The following is a 26,879-nucleotide window of genomic DNA, read 5'->3' as shown; positions in this document are numbered from 1 at the left end:
ATCTGATTCTTATACTTACACTATATCCCCAATTAACCCCTCATGGAGAGAGTTTTTACCCTTATTTTAAAAATGGAGAAACACAGACACAAAGAGGACACATGCTGTTCAAGATAACATAATCCAGAGTAACTAATTAGAAATAGAGTTGGTGCTAAAATCAGGTTTGCTGAATCATGGTCTGTGTGCTTTTTTCTCTAAGCTCTGAACTGTGCTGGGGCATGTGCGGGCATTAGTGTGAAGACATGTGTATGTGTGTGTGTATCTGTGGTCTGGGAGTGTGTGTGTGTTTCTCTGAGGACAAGGGGGAAAGAAGAAGGACTGAAGAGAAGAGCTAAGAGGAGAGGCATGGTAGAAAGAACATTGGATTCAGAATATGCCTTGGGCCAGATCCCTCTGAGGCTCAGTTTCTTTAACCATAAAAACTCTCAAAATGATTGCAAAAGTCAAATGAGATACATATTTGAAAGCACTTTATGTCTCTGTATATAAATGTGATTGTCATTATTAACATTATTTTTTAAAATGCAATACAGATGATAAAGGAATCCTCATGGGTAAAATGACTCACATTTTCTTCATTTTCTTGGCAGTAGCTCTTACCATATGTCCAGTTCAGAGGAATATTCAGTGGCTCCCAGCAAGGCATCAGGTGGCCGGTACCAGAGGGTCACAACTTCTGAAGAGTATGTCTGGCTGGGAATGGACTTTGCCCGAGCGAGACCTGACCATAGAGGAAAAGCACAGAACTCACTGTCCTAGGACTTTCTGGAGAGCCAGGAAGAGATGCATGCAACCAAGGAGTTAATAACTGGCAGAATAAACAACATTTAAAAATAATACACAAACTTTGGGTGCTTTTAATAGAGTCACTCAACTATCTTGACCCTCATGGACCTCCTTATCAAGTGAATTTCTCAAATTTTGGCTTATTTTGCAGCTGGATATGGCCTTCCTGGCAGCTAAGTATAGTGAGACCAACTTCTTCCCTATATGCTATAAACAGAACCCATGTGTGAGCGTCCAGATCATGCCATTTTGGAGGGATTAAACATTCTTCCCTTTTCCTCTTCCTCCACACTATAATGAGAAGGCAGTGGCAGTCATCTTTAAATATGTAACTGGGGCAATATCCTAAGGATGGTGGGGCCTCATGACAGAAGGGACATGGGTCAAGACACCACGGGACCACCATACAAGCTCTGACTTCTTAGACTGTTGTATGAGAGAAAGTTAAGCTTCTAACATGTTTACATCCTCTGTAATTTGGGGTCCCTATCATAACCAGAGAACCCAATTCACAACTAATACGGTTGCCCTCCATTTTTGTAGTCCAGGAATCCCTAGTTTAGTAAAATACAGGGTGGGTACTGCTAATCCAAATTAATTAGTTTGGTAAGACCTTGGACACATCACTCTCAAATTTTCTTCTGCAATATCAGAGTACTTTTTTTTTTTTTAAAGAGGTGGGGAGGGACAGAGGGAAAGGGAGAAAGAGAATCTTTTTTTTTTTTTTTAAAGATTTTATTTATTTTTTTGAGAGAGAGAGACAGCCAGCGAGACAGAGAACACAAGCCGGGGGAGTGCGAGGGGGAGAAGCAGGCTCCCAGTGGAGGACCCTGATGTGGGGCTCGATCCCAGAATGCCAGGATCACGCCCTGAGCCAGAGGCAGATGCTTAACAACTGAGCCACCCAGGCACCCCGAGAAAGAGAATCTTAAGCAGGCTCCATGCCCAGCATGGAGACCAACATGGGGCTTGATCTTATGACCCTGAGATCATGACCTGAGCTGAAATCAAGAGTCGGACACTTAACTGACTGAGCCACCCAGGAGCCCCTATTAGTATTTTTGCCAGTTAGCTACTTATCTCACAGAATCACATGATCTAGAGCTGAGGAAAAACCTCAGTAGATGAGTTCTCTGTTGTGGGGAATTGATAAATGAATATCTGTTAAATGCTTGCTTGTCCAGATGAAAGCTACATCAGAATAAAGTACTGCAACTATCGTGCAACAGTTTGATACCTGCCAAACAGAGAAGAGTGGTTCCTCAACTCCAGTTTTTCAACAAATATTACTGAGCCCTGACTGTGGTGTCTGGCACTAGGGATACAATGATAAGCAAAATGGACTCTGGCTGCCTTCATAATACTTACAGACTAGTGGAAGAGAAAATCATCACACAAATATACATGTGTATATGATTGTAAGCTGTGATAAGTGCTGAAATGGAAAGATACAGTGATACCCCAGGGAGATCCACGTCACTTTGATGGGAACAGAAAACCTCAGGCGCTCATAGAAAGACAGCTCTATTGATTGGTGAGCAGGAGCAAGTGCCCTGGGGCCTCTATTCCCGCAGGAGTCTATCCTATAATCTGGGGTTTACCTCTTTATCCTGTCGTCATGCGATAACCTGGATCTAACCTGACAGAATTTTCTATCATGTAGGAAGAGGAAAACCTTCTAGGTACAGTTCACTCTACACATGTCTCTGTATAAAAAATGGCAATGGGGCAGTAGAGGTGCCCATTTTTGGATCTGATTAGACTGGGGTTTGATGGAATTCTAGACGCTACCAGTCTTGCCCTGTTTTTTGCCTCACACTTCCCATAAGGTAGTTTGACATCCTCACAAAGCATCACGTTCCATGGGCCTCCACTTTTCAAAGGCCAGGCCTACTCAATGCTTTAAACATGTGTGCACAAAAGCATCATTGTTTGCAGCCCAGAAAGAGACTCGAGGGGAGACTTACCAAAATCAGCCAGTTTGAGCTCTCCCAGGTGACTGATGAGTAAGTTCTGAGGTTTCAGGTCCCTGTGAAGAACGTGTTGGTGGTGGATGTACGCCAGGCCCCGCAAAAGTTGAAACATGAAAAGCTGGAAGGAATGAACACCTTATCTAAGCAGATTTGAGCCACTATGTGTTGATTTCTCCTCTAAATCAAAAACAGTCATCTGAAAGAATATAGTAAAAGTGTCTCTTGAGAGACCAAAAAAAAAAAGAAAGAAAGAAATGAAGATTTTACATTCAGTGAGAGAAAAAAAAAAAAAAAGACAAGAAAAGTCAAGTAAGTAGACCATGTCCTAAACAAAGGGATTCTGCCTTTTCCTGACATCTCATTTCTTTGATACTGGAGGAATTACCCTTCCTTAAAAATCTAAAGGGAAACTTTGAAGTTTTCTTTGGAACACTAGTTACTGATTTAGATGTGAAAGGTTTAATTTTTTTTCCCACCAATGAACTTGGCATATAAGATGAAAGTTGACCTGGAAATGATATTCTAAGGTTTACAACTGCTTGAGTTTTCCAGGCTCTCTGATATGAAACCCTTTTAAAAACATAACACAAGGAGACCAGACTAGGAAATATATCTTTAGATGGTAGTAGGAAATAAAAGAACCATTATCTTTTTAAACCTATTTTTAAAGTCTAAAGTTGAAAGTTGAAAACAAGCTATAATACAGCCATTTGATTAAGAGGGAAGAGAGACCCCCCCCCCAAAAAAAAGAGACCAAAAAAAAAAAAAAACCTTAAGAGAATAAGGAATAAATAGTAGAAAGAAAAAAGAAGAAGGAAAAATACATTCTGGGCCCAAATGTTTAAATGTCACATGTGGTAAATAAGGTATAGAAACTGAAGACATTACTAGGTTCTCACCAATGTAGAGACTGAAGGAAAAAAAGAATGCGTAGGATTCCAATGTCTTTTGCTCTTTTCCAGTGCCACTGGCAATTGAGAATTGAAACAGCAACGTTAGTGTTTACAAAGACCTCTGCCAACTGAGAACATGTTCCGGCAGTTTGGAAGAGAAAAGCCCGGCCCCAGCATTCCTGGAGACACAGACAAAGTAGCCGATTCCGAGCTGTGCAAACAGATCCACTTTTCCAGGATGGGATCCTGGAAATTAGGAACTTCAGAGACACTGGGACCTGCACTGGCCTAACAATGACTAGGAGAAATTGGAGCCAAGCTGAGGGGCAGCATGGTCTGACCGGGGCAGGGGCCTGGGGGCTGTTACTTCCATGCAGGTCCCACATCGGGCTCACAAGCCATTTAAGAGTATGGAAGATTTCTTGAGACTCCCATTTCAAATGTTCACTGGTTCTATGAGTTTCCCTAGTGCTTTCCCTTCTTCGTGTTTTGCATACGCACACTGTCCATTTTACCGTTCATCAAACCACTAAGCTACCAAAATATGAAATTCCTATACCAATATTTAAACCTTCCAATCAGCTATAAATACAAATGTTTCTGGAAAAGACAATACGAAGAACCAACTAAAATTGCAGGAAAAAGAGAAGATGCTACCTTATGTGCTTACAGATATGTTTTTCAATGTGAAAATACTAAGGAAGGAGAGAGCACAAGACAGTTGAGGGACAGAGACAGAAGGGAGGAAGGGAAAACAACATTTATTGAACACCTAGCACCTTTTAGAATCCTCAGAGTAATCCCATGAGGGATGACAGGCTTGTCCTCGATTTGCAGATAAGAAAACTAGGGCTCAGGGAAACTTTACAAACATGTCAAGAGACAGTCAGGGCCAAAACTCAAACTCAGACCTGCCTCACTCCTCTACACCATTCTGAGAAACCAGAGAAAAGAAAATTAAAACATGACAGGGAAAGGGAGCGTCAGCTGGCTGAGTCGGAGAAAGAGCCAGCCTGAAATGCCTTTCGCGTTGGAGTACAGACTGCTCTCACTAATGAGTCACCCCCGCCTCCCACCTCCTCGCTCTTCGGCCCCTTTCCTCCCCGGCTCCACATGCATGTCCACCAGCGTTCATAAACGGTCAATATTAATGTATGTATGTTACAGCCACACTTCTTAAAACGGCAGTCTGTCCTGATTAACCTCACCACCCACTCACTCTTGAATCCTTTGCAACCTAGTTTCTTCCATCACACTGGCCCAAACTTCACTGATAACACAACCCAATCCAATGGTGTTTCCTCAGTCAACATCAAGCCAGGTCGTGGGTGATTCTTTCCAGAAAGGCTTCCCATACCCCAGGGGTTAGTCCTGTTTTCAACACAGTGAGGCTCTTGGGAACAAAATCACTTCACTGGGCTAGTGCCATCTGGGCCAGAGTGAGCATTTTCACTGCTGCCTCTGCTGTGGGCAACTCATCCCTATACCCACTTGCTTTGACTGGAAAACTTTTTCGTTTGTGCTTTCACATACCCGTAATAAATCCCCCTATTAATTAGTGTAGCCCTCACAGATCCACAAAGTAGTCAAGTATGATTGCAGTCAAGTATGGTTTTCAACTATATTCCTGGTGCTAGTGACCCTCTCGACCATGGCCTTCGCTGAAACTGTCTCTTCCCTTGACTTCCATGAGAGTGTGTTTTCTGGATCTTCTACAATCTGAAAAGCTGCTTCCTTTTGTCTCTTGTTGTCCTGTTCCTCTTTCAACCCCTAAAGGCAAAAGTTCTATAATCAGTTCTTTTATCTCTGTGCATTGCTCTTTTGGTTATCTACCCTCTTGTCATGAACTACAAGCTCCATCTGCTGATTATCCCTAAGTCTACATCTCCAGCATATGTCTTCCTCCTGGACACTAATCTCCTCTCTCATTGTCTGCTACTCACTTCCCTATGGATTTCCACCACAACTAGAAGCTCACCATGTCTAAAACAGGAGTCTTCCTCCTCCTCTGCAAATCAACTTCTTCTATTTCTGTTAATAGTGCTATAATTCTTCTGGTCAATCAAGGAGATTATGTTAGAAATCCAGAAGGTGAGGCTTCACCCTCGACTTCCTGAATCAGATGCCCAGGTCATTCGTCCACTCATTGAAGTTTGAGAAGCCCTGGGCTAGCCCACCTCAATAAACTCCTAACTGGAATCCCTACTCTTTAATCCATCCCACAGACCACAGTTACATAAATTTCCTTCTGATCATGTCATTCTCTCTCAACTCAAACCCCTTTAATGACCCTACTGTCTAAGAAATATAGTCCACATTTTAGAAAATAAGGCTCTCAGCCACCTACCCAATCTATTCTTCCAGACTGAAGTACCCCCATCTCACTAATATATTCTCTATTTCAGGCCAACAGGACCAGAGATGCAGTATTGGCACTAGTGGAAAAGGATCTTAACCACGAATCAAGGTTAGCAATGGCAAGAGCTGGTTCTATAACCTCAGGCAAAATACTTGTCTTCTCAAACCTTGGACTCCAATTCTGCAAATAAGGAAGTTAGACCAGCCCAATGTTGTTAAGGCTCCCCCCCCCCGCCCCGCTGCTGCAGCTTACAATAAGAAATACATATGTATCCAGTATTCATACATAAGTACAAGTACAGTTTCAACTAGAAAAGTTGCACAAAATAATGCTAATTCTTGCTAAGTGTAATGTACTCTAATATTTTCCATTCTTTTCTCATCTATTCCATCTCATTTTTTAAAATGCTAGTTGCTAATCGCCAAATTGATTTCATAACCCATGAATGGGTCAGAACGTGAAGACTGAAAAACACTGTGGTTCCTCCAACCCTAATGGTCCATGACTCTGGGGTCCTCTTCCTTCAACACATCCTATACTTCTCTGCTCTGCTTTTCTGCTCTTTGCTGAAAACATTCTTTCCTCCTGTGACATCTTCCCCTATTCCAGCCTCTTGAAACGCAATACATCTTTTAACGTCTGGCTTAATAAAGTCTCTTAAAATGAGAAGATATCTTTTACTTTTTCGCACATCTACACTAGGTCTTATTTTTCACTTGGTGTTATCACAAATGTCCTGTAATAGTATTGGTGCATATTTCTTATCTTTTGTTTTTGGTTGTAAGGCCCATGAGGGTAGGAATCATGTCTTCTATGTCGTTTTATCCTTCTAAGCCTTTCGCACAGTGCCTGGTATGAGAGTCACTCAAGCCTGAAAATGTTCTATCTTTCTTGGTTATTCTTTCTCCAAGCGTTCATCAACTTAATTAATACATCTAGTTCCTTGAGTCTTCTGCCCTCTCCTGGGCTATCAGCAACCTGCCTATCTTCACTTCCTTCCTTCAGATTAGACTCAGTTTAGAAGCCTGACCATCACTTTAAACTCTCTCTTAACAATCTCTTCAAGTCTCTTGCCCAACTGTCTTTTTATTTCACATGTCTGGCAAAATCCCAACTCTGAATCAATCTGTCTCCTTTTTCTATTCCTCTATCTGAATTGCTCAGCACTGCCATTAAAAAGGAAATCCCATGACTATGCAGATAATTTAATGGTTTTCATTCTCACCAAGAGTCCTCAACACAATACTAGATATTCTTTCTTGGTTTGCCTAGTTAGGTCTCTATCCTATCTCCACTGGCTATTTTAAAATGTTTCACTCTCCTCAACCCCCAAACCTTCTTAACCCACCTTGCTCCCAAGACTGGATTAGGTCCCCTTACTATGAGTTCTAATGGTATTTCTAGTTAACATGGCCATAGCCCCTGTCAATTTGCTTCTTACTACCCATTTAAGTCTGTGTATCTTACTGGGCTTTAAGTTTATTGAAAACAAGAAACACAACTTATTCATTACTGAAACCTCAGAACTTAATATAATACCAAGTACTCAATCATTCTTGAATGAATAAATGAATAAAAGAATATAAATTTTAATTAAATGAATGAGTACATCATATAGAAATTTTATATAGGTTATATCAAGGACCAATCAATTAATTAATGCCAATAAAAACCTTAGGGAATGAAAAGTATGAAATGAAAATGGCTTCTAAAGCTTACAGCAGACATAGAATTACACGAGTTAAGAGTTTGTTATTATTTCTATTCCAGTGACTGGGAAATGGAACTTGGTCCCATTTATAACAGGATCTGATAGAACAAGCAAACAGGTAACTAATTTCAACCTAACAAAGGTAGTTTGTTTGCTGATTCTGGTGGGGAACTGTAAGTAAAACACAGAGTTTATCACAGACCACAGTAGTCTGCCATGTATTTATTTTATGATGGCTTAGCTTCACTTCTTTCCTTTGAATGCAATTCTTTTTAATTGGTTTGTACTTCTGAAGACACATTTGCACCATGGCAATGACTGACAAGTTTAGGCTGCCTGGAAAATGGCTAGACATTGCTCTATATCTTGAGGGTGAACTTTTTTTTCTTTTTAAGATTTTATTTACTGATTTTGAGAGAGAGTACTCACACGTGGGGGGGGGCAGGGCAGAGCAGAGGGAGAGAATCTCAAGCAGACTCCCCGCTGAGCCCAAAGCCTGACAGGGGGCTCAGTCCCCACAACCGTGAGACCATAGCCTGAGCGGAAATCAAGAGTTGGGCACTTAACTGACAGAGCCACCCAGGCGCCCCAAGGGGGGACTTTTTAAAAAAACTTTTCTCCAGAATATCAATGCTATGCATCTTCTATTTAGTATGATGGGACTTTGCTTTGCCATGACAGTCCATTTCAAAATTTGTCTGCTGAGGGCAAGCTGGAGAGGAGCCCTGACTCTCAAAGTACTCACCCTGACATTGTGCGGACGAAGCCCTCCTGGGTGCTGAGACATGTACTGGGCCAGGTCTGTGTGCTGCACCAAATGGTGGAGAGAACGACATTAGTGGGTCTTGAACAGTGCCCTAAAGCAGACCCCAGACGTGACTGTCAGAGGTATTACAAACTTCAGAATTTTTGAGAATAAGGTACAAAAGATACATAACCAGGTTTCCTGAGACCTCCCTATTAAGGTCGAGCACAGTGTGTCTTTCTAAATGGCTGTCCTAAGAAGGAAGCTTGTTTCTCACCATCACAAAAAGGTGCTCATTTTAAATGGCTGCCACTGAACACAGTGATACAGGCATTTTTCACTCTCCTTGGAGGCAAGTCAAGTACACATGCCTTAGGATTTCTTTCTGCTAATATTTTGAATGGCTTTTTTTCCTTTCAAAAATATGAGAGTGAGTTATTATTCAGCAAACTTGTATACAATTTTTAAAAACCTTGTGATTTATGTCTTTATTGTCAATGAAAAAATGTTGGGTTCTGCTCAGATGGTGATTAAAAATACATAAAAAAATAAGTACAGAAGTTTTATTTAGGAGGCAAACTCAACGTGCTTATTTATTGTTGCCGGTAAGGGGGGAAAAAGACAGCAAATACAGTGGGTAAAGAAGCAGAACCAAAGAAGGAGTGTAAGAACAATAGGCTTTAGTAATCATAATAATGAAAATTTCCATGACACTTTCCACATTGTAATGAAAGTTTTATCATGCCATAAAATATTAACAGATTCATTATACAAGCACCAGGCTCTTCCCTTATGCTTTATAAAATGCTGGGGCAACTCACCATGTATTCAAAAACGAATGTCAGAGTCTCTTTGGTGTGGATTATGTCATGCAGGAGCACAATATTGGCATGTTTCAAACCCTTCAAGAGAGAAGCTAGAAAAATTAAACAAAATGTTAATTCAATCATTGATAATGAAAGTACTGCTTTAAAGATATCAAGTAGTATTTACTTTTTAAACACTTCAAATCAAACGTTCTGTTTTTTTGTTGTTGGGAAAAAACTCTCATGAAATAATATTTGAAATTACAAAGGACCTTCATTATTTGTCAAATGGCAAGTCATTGCATTTACATAACTTATTTTTCTTACAGGCTAGAGCAGTTGCAAAAAAAATATGTTTCCATTTATCTAATCAATTTCATCAAAGCACTCAGAGCACTTTGCAAGTGCTTCCCTCTGGGAATCTTATCTCCGCTTCAGAGTTACAGGAGAGAAGGCCTGGAGAGATAAAGGCCGTTGGAGGAGCAGGAAATGGAGTGTTCTGCCCTCTAGAGTAGGACTTTGCAATATGTGACCATTCTCTAAAATTCAAAGTGTCACAGAGGGTCAGCAGGGCCAGTGGATGTGATCAGTGGAAGGCGGGGGATAAGAGTATGGGATGAAGAATTGTTGAAACATGATAGAGAGTGGAGAGGATTTCTTAAAGGGAGAATTGCAAATCTCTATGGAAAGGAGAAAATGCAAACTTGAAAAGAGGACAGAGGCAAACTTGGGGAGCCCAGGGGAGTGTGAGTGGAGCGGTCTGAGAACTGTCTCTTTCATCTTTAATAACAGATTATTATTAGGTCACTAAAGGCAGCTTTAAAAGGGAGACGTCACCACAAAAGGCCAGTGAGCGGCTGGGAAGGAGTCTGAGAGGCTGTTGTTGGGGGCTTCCGGGATAGGATGCCCTCGCTTCACAAGGGTGGAGACTAGAAAAGGCATAAAAGGAGATGATGAGTCTCAGCTCAGGACATCCGTGCATGAGTAAATGGTGTCCTTAAGACTTACAGGAAAGGGAAAGTTAAGTATAAGCCTCCAATCCATGTTCTGCAGGGCACGCTTGCATGTCAAGAATCTCTTACACCAACTCTTTCCCAGAATTCCATAAGATCAAAACCAAACTCAAATACCACCCTCAAGGTTTGGAACAAATTACTTCTTTCAGGAATCTTATTACCCTGTTGTGAGGGTCCTCTGTTGTTTTGCCCTCTTGATTGCCATTTTCCTTTCTAGTGGGGACACCTCCATTTTCCTCTGGGGAACCAACCCTCTACCCACCCAGTCCATGCTATTCCGGTGGGGCTGACCCCACCCTTACTCAAGACTGAGTGTGTCACCCAGGCCTGGCCAGTCAGAGCACAGCACTCTCTAGGCACCGCGATAGAGACCAGGCACAAAACTGTATTTTGTTGGTGTTGTCCAGAAAGAAGTACTTTCTTTTCCACTGTGAAAAGAAGATTGAGCTTGTAGGATTTCACTAGGAGCTGCTCTGGCCAGATTACCAACACCTGGTGACAGCCTGCCTGGGACTAAAACTAAGGCAGAGAAAAACAGTGCTGAGGATGGAGAGGCCTGGATTCCTGGTGACATCATCTACGCCCTGCTAGCCCATAGTTATCAGAACTATCAGCCAGTGAATTTCCTTCTTTATTTAACATCAGTATGAGCTGGGAACCTCGAAACTTCAAAGGAGCCCTATTATACCCGCTAACCCTACTTTGCTCTAATGACTAATACTCTAACTTTACTTTTTGCCCCCTGAGTCCTTAGGAGCTAAATTTATTATTCCACTTTTACAAATATGTTGCTTTGTCAATGTAGTGAACAGTTTGACAGGCATCTGTTTAATGTCCCTGGCCCCAGACTGAAGGCTACATGGGAACAGAGGGAGGGACGTTCCCTCTCTTTTGGATGCGGCCGCACCACCTAGTACAACACTCAGCCAAGAGTAAGCACTTAATTTGTCAAATGTATTTATTGAATGTCTTCACAGAGAACCGATTGTGGAGCCAAAGGCCCTAATGTGAATCCCGGCCCTGTCACTTTCTATCTGAGTGAGCTCAGGAGAGTATCTCAACCCCAGTCTCAATTCACTCCTACTGAAAAAGAGATAAGGCCTTTTCTGACTTGACTTCACAGGGTTGACATGAGGATGGAATCAGATGTTATGTGTGGAACCCTTGGAAAATGGCAAGCATCACACAGTTGCAAATTAGAATTAATACCCCAGCCGTCAGCTTCTTGCCCCTGCCTTTTACCTTGAACTCCACTAAACCCTAACTCCCAGGTGAATATCTTTAAATTTTGTTTGTGTTATGTTCCTGCTGGAGTTTTCAGCACCTTCCATATTTACAACAATGACCTCTGACCATCAGTTGAGAATGCTGTGTTTGTGTATATTTTTATTTATGAATTATGTTCATTTTCTCTCCCTATACAAAGACACACAGACAGACAGACACACACACACACACACACACACACACACACATCCATGCATTGTAAAGCACACACCAAAACTAGATTTTAAAGGATATGGTAAAGCTGTAATCGCTAGGAATAATATTAAGATATTTTTAATATAATTTTATTCTTACTTAAATTTGATATTACTAAAACTCATGATGCTTATTTTTTTTTCTTTTAAAGATTCATTTATTTGAGAGAGAGAGGGTGGGGGGGGGAAGGAAGGACAGAGGGAGAGGGAGAGAGAATCTCAAACAGACTCCCTGCTGAGCACGTAGCCCAAAGTGGGGCTTAGTCTCACCTCCCTGGGATCATGACCTGAGCCAAAACCAAGAGTCAGACACTTAACTGACTGAGCCACCCAGGTACCCCTTGTGATGCTTATTTTTAAAGTCATGGTGGCATGTTTTCTTAATCATGATGGCTTCATACTGTTATTTGCTAAAAAGCTCAAGGAACAATATCTACTTAGGATGAGGCTCACTGCTAACACTGGGTATAAATATTTTATTTAGTTTTCTTGGTAATTTCTATTTTATAGGGGTAGGAAAAGTGTCAGTTTTATCATTTCTCTATTGTGCACTTTTTATATTATTAGTCTCATCTTCAATTCACAATTTCTTTGCAGAAATCTTTTTAAACTCCTCTCAGCTCTTTTTCTCACACCCTTATCCAATTCAGCAGATTTGTTGGCAATACGAAAACATGCCCAGAATCTCTCCCTTCTTGCCATCTCTCTGCTACCATCCCGGGCCAAGCCATCATTCTATCTTGACTGAATTCGTGCCCATCCCTTCCAGCTAGTCTCTCCCTGCATCCTCCCTCCCTTTCTGCAGTCTGTTGTGCACAGAACAGCCAACCTCCTCAGATGGAAGTCTTTCTTGCTTCCAAACTCTCCAGTGGATCTTACTCAGGGTAAGATCCAAAGGACTCACACTGGCCTGTCCAGCCCGCATTACCTCCTTGCCCTCATCAATTCACACTCCTATCCTTGCTCACTTGTCTCTAGCATGCTGGCCTCTTAGCTGTTCCTTGGACACTTCCAAACACATTTGCTCCTTGAGTCTTATACTTGTCCTTGTCTCTGCCTATAACCCTCTTATCTCATTCCCTGCATGTTTTCTCCCTCGCTTCCTATAGGTCTCTGTTCAAACCACACACGTAAAGTCTGGGCTTCCATGACCCTTCTCAATGAAATAGCAGCCTCCCCACCCCTGACCTACGCTAATGATCCTCTGTCTCTGTGCCCTGTTTTTATTCTTCTCCATAGCACTTACCACTTATTACCCCTAACCTATTATATATTTGTTAATATTCTATCTCCACCCTTAAGCAGAGACTTCTGTCTTTTTTGCCTATTGCTGTATCTCTAGTGATATAGAATATTATATGGTGCCCCTAACCACCTAATATCATTACTATAACTATAATTGGTTCGCAGAGGGTTTTCTGTGAGAAATGCTTTCTTTTCGTTGTCTTCCTCATTACGTTATAAATGTTGTGAGTGTTATTGCCATATCTACGACTGCTTTTTTAACACTCCAGAACTACCGAAATACTTATATGCACACTGTGACTTTTGGTGAGCAAGAATAGGCAATTTACATGAAAGAGTAAATGGCATCTCATGGTATTGGATATTGTCAGGTCCATCTACCAAAGGGATCTAAAATGCTTTCAGCCTCAGATGTGTGGGTCTCAACCCCAAGACGAAAAGTTCTTTCTTCTCATTTCAAGGCTGCCTCATAAACTTCACAGTAGGATATGGTGTGTTCTGCAGACTAACAAACTGAAGGATACAAAAGCTGACTGCGAAGGGGAAAGATCCTAAAATCAGAGCATTCTGATTCCTGTAAAATTATTGTTTTTATAATTCACATATTCTAAGTATACCTGTTTTTGTTTTCTTTTCAAAGAAAAGACACACAGATAAATTGGGAGTCTTTAAAGATCCAGACAAGTAGAATCACAGTGGAATTTCTTTGAGTGCTTCCAAAATACTTTTGGTGATCATGGCGATGATGATGATGATGATGATAGCTCATCGAGCATTTACCACATGCCAGGCATTGCTGTAGGAATTCTGCATATATTACCTTGGTATGAGAACAGTCAGAAAGCCAAAGAGTAAATCTGAAGAAAACAACTTAATCCCAAAGATCAGATCACAACTGAACATTATTCAGCTCATTTTAAAAATCCAAAGTATTCTTTCTTCATTTTAAGTGTCCAAATGTAGTAGGACCAACTGGTTGAACATTAAATGGCACTTAATTTGATTCTCATATATGTAAGATATTTAACAATTTTAAAAATTATTTTCATCTTGCAATGATATGAGAATATTTAGTTTCCTGGTTTCGTTAAATTTTATTGGGGTTTGTGGGTTAGTGAAGTTTTAGGAAAATTGATGCTTTCCAAGTGCAACGGGTCATGATGTTTTAATGTTACTCTACTGTGTCTGCTTTAGTGTATGTAAAATATGATGGGGACAGGGAAGAACGAGGCTGGCTCCCAAAGTCCTATGGCCCAGCTCTAGGTAGTGAATGGCTGGCTGACTGTAAGCTTTTGAAAGTCTGGATTGTCCTTGTCCCTATCTTTGCATCTCTAGCATCTAGCATAGGCCTGGCATGTGTTGCTCAGTAAGAGCTTGTAAATTAGTGAAGACCAAATGGTTGTAATTGAGTTTATGTAGGAGTTAATAATGGAGTCAGTTTCCACCCCCAACCTCCACTGGGCATTGAATTAAAAAGTTTGTGCTTCCTGATGTTACATTTCTTTCGGCCTGGGTGTCACAAATCAAGTAAATGAGTCAAGTTATTCATTCCAAGAAAAGAAATCTAGATTATGTTAAATGTTAAGACAAACGTTAGATAGTCACCCGATTTCTTTGCAATTGTAATCTGATCCCATATCGTCATCCCGACATCATTTTGTTTTATAAAAATCTATGCTTATGAAAATGTGCTAGGTCTGTGATGTGATTTGATTGCATTCTATGGAGGACTTCTTGTCAACCAGGCCTCCCGCAGTCTATTTGTAGTAACAGGCAAGTCAGCGGTTCTTATCGTATCCTCTACCCCATTGTATGACCTTGGGGTGGTTCCTTAGTCTATTTTTGGCTCAGTTTTCTCAAATATGGACTGGGAATAATTACTTTGTAATGTTTTCTATTAGAGAAAGGTCCTCAGCTAAAACTGTTTCTAATTTAAACACTGCAATTACTGGTGCTATAAAGTACATGATAGAATCAGAATTGACAAACATACAATATTATTCTCTTTAAAATATTACTTCTGCATTTTGCTTAACATTTATACAAAATGTATCATAAAAACAGATTTCTATTTTTATTTTTACTTTTGCTAAAGGAGAAATGATTGAGTTATGGATTTCTAAATTTATCATAATAAAGTAGGATGAGGACAGAATGGATTCTAATACCTAACTATTCTGATTACTAGTTCTGAGGCTTCAGACAAGTTACTTAACCTCTCTGAGACTTCGATGCCTTCATCTGCACAACAAAAATAACATGCTTTACCTCCTAGAGTTGATGTAAATATCTAAAAAAAGATAATGGGGGGGGAAGGGGAGAAAAGATTATGTCTTATGCCTAGTCTTCAAAAAAATTTAGTTATATGATTGCTTCCTAAACAAATACTGCTAATGGGCTAAAAGTCTTGGGTTTAAACCAAAAGTTTCTATTTTTTGAAAGATATTTAAAATAATGCACATTATTAAGATACGTAATGATACACAGTTTTGTAAAACTAGGGAATGTATTCTTACATAAAAGCTTAAAATATTCACCCGTTCAAATGAAAGTATGTTCTCCTAGCTGTAAAAATAAACAGTTAAAATATAATTCTAGAGCCAATTGTGGAAGATTTTTTCATGAAGGCAGCTAATCTTTTTAATTAGCAAAGGAATGAGGGCAGTGAACGTGTCTGTTATGTGCACTGCTATGTATCTGGCATCCATCCAAGTGTGTAGCCATAGTAGGTGCTCAATAAATATTTGTAGAATATCTGTGGAATATTCATAGAGAGTGTATAGATTTTTGAGTCAGAGAGATTTGGTTTGAATCATGGCTATCCATTGGAATAATAATAGCATCTATCTCCAAAGGTTGTTAAAAGAATTGAAAGAGGTGACACATAAAAAGTATCTGGCACATGTATTATGATATGTGTCCCTTAGTGTTGCTCATACTTTTGCTAATTTCATCATATTACATGTTAAGATCAAATAGTTCTCCAAATGACCAGATTAATGAACCACCATATGTATTCTACTTATATGGAGAGAGACCGTCCATGTAGTAAAATCCTACTCAGTAAATCTTTGGCTGATATCCCATCAGAGCAGCCAAACTGTTCAGGAAAAGTAATTCCTGCTTCAAGGCTTTTCTTAAAAAAAATCTGCATTACTTGTTCAGTTTTTCTGCATGTGGCTTTTGGTTGCCTTTTTAGCTAGTGACCCTGGATTTTAACTAATGAACTCCAGCTGTTCTTATTTTGCCTTCCATCCCTTCTCATTTAACCTCCTGTCTCCCTGGTCTCACATCCTTAAAGTTCTTACAGGAAAAATGGGACAGTGCCAAAGTTTTCAAATGAGGCCTCATCTCTTCTTGAGGGGAGAGGGCTTCTCTAACAAGGGCCCCCAGTTTTTCAGTGATGGAAAAAGAAACATTCATTGTTGGAAAATGGATGCCTAACAACCTCCAATGTGTCAAAAATCCTCTTGTGGTTTTTAATATTATACAAGCAAAGCGTTCAGTAAGGTAAGTCCATAAAACAAACCCAGAAAGTCCACAGTCGAATACTAAATGTAATTGCAAACACCTGGGAGGGAGAGGCAATTCCTCAGTAAATATGCAATAAAAGAAACATCTACCATACAGAACAATACAGATCCAGCTTTTCTGAACCATGCTGAGAGCCATCTGTTAGCAAAACTGGTGAAAAATTTTCATTGCTAAGTCAAATGTCAACCTGAAAAACTTGGCTGTGGGCAAAATCTGAGCGAGGCAGGCCTGAAGTAATAGGCAAACTCGAACGCACAAAGGCAACACCATGAAAATGCAGTGAAACTGGGCCAGAGACTCTCCCATTATATTGGTGACCTGGGGATTTCTATTATGTTCAGAAATACTATTCAACCTATCCACACATCTCTTTCTAAATCTGATCATACTTTCATGGGGACCACTAATAAGTACATTAGTAAATGCAGCTTCCATTATATTAAACACTTAAAACCTTGCTTTCCTCTAGAATGCACCTGATCCTACCAGGATGAATCCCCGCCTAACCTGAGAGCCATTTGGCCCCTCTACTCAAATTCAAAATGAATTATTTCCCAAGGGCTCTAAAAGACTTTTGAAAATGGCATCAAATTTAGTTATAAACTCATTTTCTAAATTGCTTTTTCCATGCCTGTTTACATAACCCATCCTTCCAAGCTCAGTTCCAAATCTACTGACTCCATTAGCCACACCAAGACTCACTGGTTCTCATCTTAGTTTATGTCTTTTTTCTTTGCTAACCTCCATTATAACACTTGTAACTTGAATCATCTACTCTGTTAAAACTGAAAATGATACAGAGCAAAGATCAGAGCGTTTTCTTCTCATCCTTCACAAGGCCCAGCATTATGCTGTACATAGACTATGCATTCCATAAAGAGGGGAAGATAAAGTAGTTCAAAGGGGAGACAATAAAAGGGAAGAGTCGTTTCTGGTTTTTTCCTAAAATGGACAGCAATCCTATCATCATTTTATTTTAAATGGCTCATGTAAAATGTTAATAAATTATATTTTTAATGATTTATTTTTACTATATTTCCTTCTTGATTTTTTTTTTTTAAACACAGAGCTTGAATGAATGATCCTGAGATTAAGACCCGAGCTGAAATCAAGAGTCAGATGCTTAACTGACTGAGCCACCCAGGTGCCCCCTTCTTGATTTTTATATTATAGATTATTAGTTATCCTGATAGTGAATGAGACATCACTAAAGGAAAGGAACAAGAATGGAATAGTAAGTAATAGCCAGTATTTGTTGACCTCTGGAAATGTGATAAGTGCTTTAGATGCATATTCTTATAACAACTCAATAAAAGTGGTATTATTATCCTCTTTCTGCAATAAATGTGGCTAAAACGGATAAGCTAATCTATCCATGGTCACACCATAGTAATTGGTAGATTTAGGATTCAAACCCAAGTCCATCTGAGACCAGATGCCTCACCTACTTGCTGTACTGCCCAGGGTACAGAGAACATACAGGAACAACACTAAAAATTCATGCCTTCCCAAAGAGTTTCTCAAATGCTGTCTAAACAACTTACGATTTTCAGGTAAATTACTAACAGAGAATTTGTGTGATTGTATTATTTTTTCTCTTTTATATGGATCTGTCCAGGGTTCTATATATATAGCCTTAGCACTTTAGCATGGGACCAAACACACAGAGAGTATTTAGTGAATACACATTGAGTCCACAGTCTTGGGCAACTAATATAATAGTTTTGAATCTTAATTTCCTCAAGAATAAATAATACAATGATAGTTTCAATATACTCTGAAAACCATTATGAAGAATACAGTTGCAATTATAATATTACTTCTAGAAATATCAAAAGCTAGATGCTGAATGGAGAGACTCAATGGATTTTTTTTTTTTACCAAGTCGAGGACTTATAAAACAGATCTCTTGTTTCTTACCTTCCCGAATAGCTGTAAATGGGACTCCTTCCTCTGCATTCATGCTGATGACTTTAAGAGCCACTAGTTGTCCATTTATCCTAGAAGAGTTGGGGTTGGGGGGGGGAAGGGCACACATTTATTGCAATGGTTCACAGCAGTTCATAGCAGCAGTTTATACTAAGGACAGTGTAACAAAAGTCACTTTTCCTTCCAAATATATTCCAGCATATGAATCCACAATGTTTTCAAAATAAACAGGTTTAAAAAGTCATATGTATGTATACCAAAATATATATATATTTTTTTCTTTTTACCAAAGTGATAGAGACTCATTATAGAAACTTTGGAGAATATAGAAAAGCACAGAGCCCTGCCCCTCCCCCACCAAATCCATTCTCGTAATATTTTGATGTATCTTGTTCCTTTAATTTCCCTTTGTGCACTTTAAGCCATCCTTATTTTCCCTCTGATTGTTATAGTGACCTCCTAACAGTTTCCCTACTTGTATGTCTGTACCCCTAGTTTCTACTCTCAACAGAGTAGCCCAGGACATCGTTTCAAAGGGAAAGTCAGAACAAATCACTTCTCTGCTCACAGCCCATGTTATCTTCACATTCCACTCTGAATAAAAGCCAAATTCTTAGAACCATCTCCTGGGTGCCCCTGATATCTGCCCGGCCCCACCATTACTTCTCTCTCTTAATCTCCTCCTGCTCTCCCCTTATTCATCCTTTCGGTCACCGATGTAAGTGAAGCCCTAGAGAACCAAGATTTTCATATAAGGGTAAATATATTATTTTTTAAAAGATTTTATTTATTTATTTATTTGAGAGAGAGCAAGAGAGAGCACAAGAGGAGAGGGAGAAGCAGACTGCCCACCGAGCAGGGAGCCCGATGCGGGGCTGGAACCCAGGACGCTGGAATCATGACCTAAGCCAAAGGCAGACGTTTAACGGCTGAGCCACCCAGGCACCCTTAAATATATTATTTTTAATACAGTGGGATTCATATCATATTATTAGTAACCTGCTTTTCCTCCATCTAATTTTTCTTCTATTCATTCTTGTACTATATGATATTTAATAATGAGATAATAATTCATCATATAAATATACCTCAGTGTGTTTATGCTTAGCTGCTTCCAAATGCTTTTAAATTGTTTCTTTGGGCCATTATAAAAATACAGTCACTGTCCTGTTTGTCGCTCAGTCTCTTCACACAGCCCCTATTCTTTTCTTAGGGTCGAGTCGGAATTGGTAGGTAGTTTTTATTGTTTTGAACGCACGTTCCCAAATTATGCCACAGAGTGATCACACCACTGACTGGTAATGAGAGTGGCCATTCCAGCACTTTCTTGCCAACACTGGTTTTCTTTCTTTTTTTTTTTTCTTTCATTTTTTAGAGCAGTTTTAGATTTACAGAAAAATTGAGAAGATCAAATAGAGAGTTCTCATATACCCCTCATCCAGTTTCTCCTATTGTTAATATATTAGTACAATACATTTGTTATAATTAATGAAGCAATATGGACACATTATTATTAACTAAAGATTATAGTTTATTAAGAGTTCTTTAGTTTTTTGCAGTAAAATTGTATTTTTTATTGTGGGTTGCATTATACATTGGTAAAATTTGGGGGTAGTGCAACAGGATAATACACAGGAAAAGCCATAAAAGTACCAGACCCAGGAATTTTTTCCAATGAACTCATTTAATAATGATTTTTAAAATTCCAAATGCATGTAAGATATTCTCTACTATGTTATAATAGAACACAATAGAAATAGCTGAAATGTCCAACATTAGAGCAATTTAAAAATGTGTGGTACGTCAATATGATAGAATACTTTGAATTCATGACAATAGCATAAGTCAGGAAACATGTAAAAAGTAGAAAATATTCATGATAAAATGAACAATGGAATACTAAGTAGCAAGCATACCACGTTTGTGACTTTAAATAATTTGTGTGCATATGCAATTGCTGTGCTAGAGTGATGGAGTATAGAGGATTTTTAAGTTTTAAAAATTTATTTGATATTACATATTCCTTTTTTTCCTTTTCTACGGCATTTATAAGTTTGTTATGGTTTTCCAATTTGATTTCAAAACGCTTTCTTTTATCTCCTTTAAAGTATCAATTTATCTATCTTAATCTTTTTTTGAAATTGAGATATAATTGACATACAGCATTTGGAGGTTAAGGGTGTACAATGTGTTGCTTTACATCTATATATTGCAGTATGATTATCAGGATTTCTTTAGTTTTTACCTAATGTCCTTTCTCTTTTTTAGGATCCCATCTAAGATGCCACATTACATATAGTTGTCATGTCTCTTTAGGCTCCTCTTGGCTGTGACAGACTCCCAGATTTTCCTTGTTTTTGATGACCTTGACAATTTTGAGGAGTACTGGTAAAGAATTTTGTAGGATACCTCTTTATGTGAATATTTCTGATGTTTCTCTTCTGATGAGATGGGGGTTATGGTTTTTGAGAAGGTAAAGTGCCATTTTCATCACATCAGATTAAGGGTACATACTATCATCAGAGTTTATGACTTTTGATATTGGCCTTAACCACCAGCTGAGGTCGTGTCTATCAGACTTCTTCACTGTGGTTACTCCTCCCAACTCCCTTTCCACAGTGTACTTTTGGAAGAATGTCACTAAGAGTAACCCACACTTAAGGTATGGGGGATATATGCTCCACCTCCTTCCAGGTGGGTTATTTACATAAATTATTTGAAATTCTTCTGCACAGGAAATTTCTCTCTTCTCTCCCATTTATTAATTTACTGAGCCATTTATTCGTAGCAGTGTAGACTCATAGATATTTATTTTACACTTTGGGTTATAATCCAATACTAGTTTATTTTGTTGCTCAAATTTTTCCAGCTTTATCCTCTGGGAGTCCTTTCAATTGGCTCCTGTGTCCCTTTGACGTAGCCCCATAAATATGGGAGTTGTTTTTGGGGGTCATACTTCTATCTTCATTTTTTTCTTTTTGCCTATTTAATTTGCTTAAAAAGGATTATCACATTTTAATTTCTATTTTTTAACTAATCGCGGACCTGAATTTTCTTAAGTTTATTGGTCTTTTCTGTTCTTATGTGATTTGCCTATTTGCCAAAATTTTATTGAAATATTTTTCATATACTTTTCACCTATTTATTTTGTCTACTTTAACATGTCTTTAAAATTTTGAACTTTAAAATTCTTATGAAGTCCAGTATTTTCCAAAATGTTTTACTCAGAGCATACCTCTGTGACATTCTCCCACCCCACAAAACAGTTTTTTGATCAAATATGTTTAGAAAATGCTTTATACTTTAAAATTTTTCTTAATCTTTCTTAGATAGTCATGGTATACATTAACATTTCAAAGATGCTGAAAGCAGTTGTAATGACGAATCACATTTTCAGTTTTGTTTTAGTGTTCCCTGCAATGATTTGACAACGGCAAGTGTTTCGGTGAAACATTTCGTAAGGTCTCTCAGAACTAGGGCTCCCTAGAACATACATGGCCAGATGGGGCACCATGGACACTTCCAATCTTCTCTTAAGGGTTCTGACTTCAGTATTATGTATAGACAGATCTTTCCAGCCCAAAGATTGCATAGAATTCCTTTACCTATTCTTCTAGTTCTTATCTTTTCTTTTTCATTTAGCTCTTTATTTTTTTTTAAGATTTTATTTATTTATTTGACAGAGATAGTGACAGCCAGCGAGAGAGGGAACACAAGCAGGGGGAGTGGGAGAGGGAAGAAGCAGGCTCATAGCGGAAGAGCCTGATGCAGGGCTCGATCCCTTAACGCCGGGATCATGCCCTGAGCCGAAGGCAGATGCCCAACGACTGCGCCACCCAGGCGTCCCTTTCATTTAGCTCTTTAATCTATTAGGAATTTATATTGTTTATTTACTTTTTCCAAGTTGCTAATTATCATCCCAGGTTCATTATTGGACTGTCTTCTTTTCCTTGGTTGATTTGACAAGTTACCACGATTATATATTAGATCTTACTAACACTTGGGTTTGTGACTGTTCTGGACTTTTAAAAAAAATCATATTTCTTTGATCTGTCTTTTCTTATACTACTCTATATACACTATTTCTTTTTTTTATTATTATATTATGTTAGTCACCATACAGTACATCCCCGGATTCCAATGCAAAGTTCGATGCTTCATTATATATACACTATTTCTATACTACACTATAGCATTTCAACATACTTATAATATATTAATACTTGAAATTAAAGAATCATTGACATCTTTGCACTATTTGATTTTCTCACCCAAATATTCTGTACTTATGATGGTCTCCGGAATAATCCACAAGACTTTATACACCTGATCTATATACAGCTGCAACTGCAGCTCTTCCCTGTCCTCACCTCGTTCGACTTTCCCCTGCAATGTCCTGCCTATTCCTGCCTCAGGGATTTGTTACTTGCTATTCCCTCCGCATGAGGCTCTGTTCCATTGTTCATGCATACGGATTGTGCCTCACCTTTGTCAGAGTCTGTGTTCAAGGGTTCCTTTCTCATCCCGCTATTTAAAAGAGTCACCTACCACCGCACTCTGGCACTCCTATCCCACTTTGCTGTTTTATTTTTTTTCAAAGCACTTTTCACTTTTTACAGACTCAGTCTTTCGTCAATTTGTTTATTGCCTGACTAGTATGTACACACCATAAGAGTAGAGAATTTTGTCTCCTTTGTTCCCCAATGACTCTTTATTGGCTGAAATAGTGCCTGGCACATAATAGGTGCTTAATAAATATTAGTAGAATGAATGAATTCCTGTCTGGCTCTTTCTCAGGTCTTTATGTCCCTTAATAAACCCTTGCCCATTTTTTGATACTAATGATTTTTGTTGTTGATATTGTAAGAGTAACTTCCCTTACTATATTTTCTATTAAATGGATATTGCTAATACATAAGACTACTTTTGATAAGTGTATTTTGATTTTGTAATTGATCACCTTACTGTTCTATCTTACTGCTTCTGTTGGTTTCTTAGATGATTCCTTGGTTTTTTTAGGTAGACAATTCTATAATCCACAAAAACAACATTCAGTCCTTTTTTTTTGTCATTACATTGGCTAGAATATTTATGATAATCTTTAAGAGTAAAGGATAATGAGCATTCTCACCCTATCTCTAACTTAATGGGGATGTCTCTAGTATTTAACAAAAAAGGTATGTGGATTGATGATTTGAAATATTCTATATCATGATGAGGAATTTTCATTTTATTCCTATTTTGTTCAGAGTTTTAAAAACTAGTAAGTGATGTTGAATTTATTTGGCATCTATCTTTTTGATATTTTAAAACTTATTTTTAAATGATGAATTTTGAAATGATGAACTTATTTTTAAATGATAAATTTTTAAATGATAAAAAGTAGTTTTTTTCCTAAGTGAGAATATAGAGTATATATTATTCTATAACTTGCTTTTATCTTTCAAAATATTGGACATCTTTTCATATTGGTACGTCTACCTTTTCCTTTAGATGGCTGCACACTGCTTCACTGCATGGTGATTATTTAGCCAGTCCTCCATTAACGAGGTGACTAGGTTTTTACTTTTTCTATTATAAATCTTGCTGCAATGAATATACTTGTATATATATCTCTATGCACTTAAAAAACTATTTCTCTTTTTTTTAAAGATTTTATTTATTTATTTATTTATTTGAGAGAGAGAGAGAGGGAGAGCACGGGGGGGGGGGGGGGGGGGGGAGAACACCCCCNACACAAGCAGGGGGAGTGGGAGAGGAAGAAGCAGGCTCCTAGCAGAGGAGCCTGACGTGGGACTCAATCCCATAACATCAGGATCACGCCCTGAGCTGAAGGCAAACGCCCAACTGCTGTGCCACCCAGGCGCCCCTCATGTATTTTTTATCCTATTACTCAGGTGAGTCCCTTGAAGGAAACATCTTATATTCTTAGTTCCTAAGATAGTCTGTGGAATTCAATTAAATAATATATTTTAAATGATATTTCCCTAAAATCCTATTTCAACATGTAAAAATAATAACATGATTACTAGGATAAATAATAAATAGTCTTGCCGTATTTATACTACATTTTTAAATGATTTTTAAATCATTGAGCCATTATTTTTCTCCACTAATAGTAACATAAACTAAAGAAATCAGACCTCTGACTTTCCCACCTTGATTAAAAAGCAATGAAATTCATGGATCTTTCACATAGGTTTAATAAACTTTGTTAGCCAAAATGGGCACTTGGCTTCTGGATTAGCATTATTTTTATTCTCCAGCCATTTTGTGTATTTTGCAAGTGTACAAACCCCAGGACTAATCATTTTTTGCATGTATCATACTTTGTAGAAACCAACTTCAGTTTCTTCTAGAAAGGTAAAGCAAGAAGGAAGGAGCAAACACTCAGGTTGCCATTGCAAACCTCTGTCATCATGTTTTAGGGAGAAATATGAAAAACCCCTTAGAGGCTGCACTTGTGAAGAACAATACTTGTTTCTTGGGTCTGTAGTAGAAAGATTCTACTTCGAATTGAATAAAAGAGAGGAAAAGCTGATAAACATCTCAGTGGGTCGATTTTAATTAGGGCAAGAGAAGTTTGTTTTTCTTGCAAGGCTCTTTAAATCATTGTGTCTCTCCCTGTTGACTATGGTCTTGCACCAGTTCGGAACTTCTGCCCTGTGTCCCCTTGGCTCTATTATTTCTAATCAGAAGGGTGGGATCCTCATCTAGAGAGTCTCTCCCAGCTATGAGTCACTCACCTGCTAATCCCCTTGTAAACTGTAGCATAAGAACCTTCACCCAGCTTCTCCAAGTTCAAGTAAGATGAGGCTGCCCCAAAAGGGAGGCTCTTCCTCTGCTTGAGCGGAATGGGGAGGGGTGAGAGGTGGGAGAGAAAGAAAGAACACTTCTTTTTTTTAAGGTTGATTTTTTTCCCCCCAAGAGAAATTAGACAGCATTGCCAGAGCATACTTGGGAAGGCCCCCTCCATAACTACCCTGGGAGGGAGGGCCAACCTCCCTAGACAAGCACACATTGAATTCTTCACCCACATCAGCTGTTCACTCACCCACTGAAAACCCTGCCTCACATCCTCTTCCTTAAAAGAATCACTGTTACTCCGTGGCCTTTTACTCTTGAACTTCCCGGCACGGACAGCCTGAAGTCCCCTGGGGTGAAATGAAGTCATGGAACATGACGCTTCTTTTAGGTCCGTCAGCTAGAGAAAAAGGAAAGTACAGGAATAAATGTATGCAAAGTCAAGACTCAGTGGCTGGCAGAAACTATTTTTTCTTCATTTGTCTGATTGTCATTCTTCAGATGCTTTCTAAGCCTCCTACACCCCAAAAAGCAAGTCCTTTTCTGAAAGCCAGATCCTTAAAAAAGACCGTGATGATATCAACTGCAGAAACTCTACATTCTTTCTTCACTTAAAAATATGTCTTAAACACTTCAGTTAACCTAAATCTCTCTGGTGGATGGTTTCCAATTTTTCTGTTTAACTCAGCCTTTTCTTTTTTCCCTCATGTCCTCTTAATTTATCTTTTTGGGGAATGATTTTCTCATATGTCATTGCTAATAACCATAAGCTAATCATCAAGGTCTGGAACCCATAGCATACCAATACTGCAGCTTGCTTTCTGAGGCTCAGCTCTGTAATTTAGTACTTCAGAGATTACAAGAGAATAACTGCTTTCTCAACTTTAGGTCAACTGAGTTTTGTGCAGCCCAACGCATACGATTGTTTTTCCCTTTTGGTTTACAAGAACATCCACAAATTTGATAACAACAGCCATAAATTCTCTGTGACTTTAATAGGATTTCTCCTTTATTGGTTGAGACCTACCGCAGAAAAATCCGACCCTGTTTCAGAAAGGGAGTCTCTGAACTCCTTTGTTTATTAACAGAGGAAGATGCTCCTCCTGGGAGACAAATACCTCGATCGCAGGCTCCGGCGTCTCGGGCACAGGCGCTGTTCTCTGGCAGCTCTGTGCCTCGCCTCCCTCCCAGCAGCGATGGCAGCTGCGTCCAGGCTGGAGAGTCTTTGAACACAGCTCTTGACCCATAATCTTCTAGGTTCAAGGAGAAAACCCACACTTGAACCTCTCCCCTCCGCCTCTCCTGTCCTTGTTCACTCCCTTTTTGCCAGAGGTCAGCAAGGCTGGAGCTTTCATATGACTCACATGAGGGCTCGGAGGGGAGAGCCTCATGACTTCAGCAGTTTTTCCTGATCAGTGCAAGAAGCTACATCGGAAAGGTGGCCGCCTGCATTCTTCTGTGCACAACTGAAAACAGGACGGCTAATATCGGATGGAATCAATTTTGGCACAAAGTTCTTCTTCCAGGCACAAGTTAGTGCTGTTACAGTACACGGCTTTGATGAATTTACATTGCTTATTCATATATGACCATG

The 26,879-nt window shown here is 39.0% G+C and overlaps 1 protein-coding gene across 1 annotated transcript in view; it reads right to left on the bottom strand.

Annotated features, from left to right (window-relative positions):
* CDK15 (cyclin dependent kinase 15) overlaps window positions 1-26,590 on the bottom strand; it is a 74,599-nt gene extending 48,009 nt beyond the window's left edge. The window contains exons 1-8 of the mRNA XM_002919131.3: window positions 26,404-26,590; window positions 25,536-25,685; window positions 25,228-25,322; window positions 18,473-18,552; window positions 9,292-9,386; window positions 8,471-8,533; window positions 2,757-2,880; window positions 604-724 (exon numbers count right to left, since the gene is read on the bottom strand). Coding sequence (XP_002919177.1) covers window positions 604-724; window positions 2,757-2,880; window positions 8,471-8,533; window positions 9,292-9,386; window positions 18,473-18,552; window positions 25,228-25,322; window positions 25,536-25,685; window positions 26,404-26,532 — 857 coding nt within the window. The 5' untranslated portion in view covers window positions 26,533-26,590. The remainder of the gene's footprint in view (window positions 1-603; window positions 725-2,756; window positions 2,881-8,470; window positions 8,534-9,291; window positions 9,387-18,472; window positions 18,553-25,227; window positions 25,323-25,535; window positions 25,686-26,403) is intronic.
* Between the last annotated feature and the right edge of the window lie 289 nt (window positions 26,591-26,879).

This window comes from Ailuropoda melanoleuca, chromosome 2 (assembly GCF_002007445.2).
Source record: "Ailuropoda melanoleuca isolate Jingjing chromosome 2, ASM200744v2, whole genome shotgun sequence".
Taxonomy (NCBI): domain Eukaryota; kingdom Metazoa; phylum Chordata; class Mammalia; order Carnivora; family Ursidae; genus Ailuropoda; species Ailuropoda melanoleuca.
This window is presented reverse-complemented; position numbering and strand designations above follow the sequence as displayed.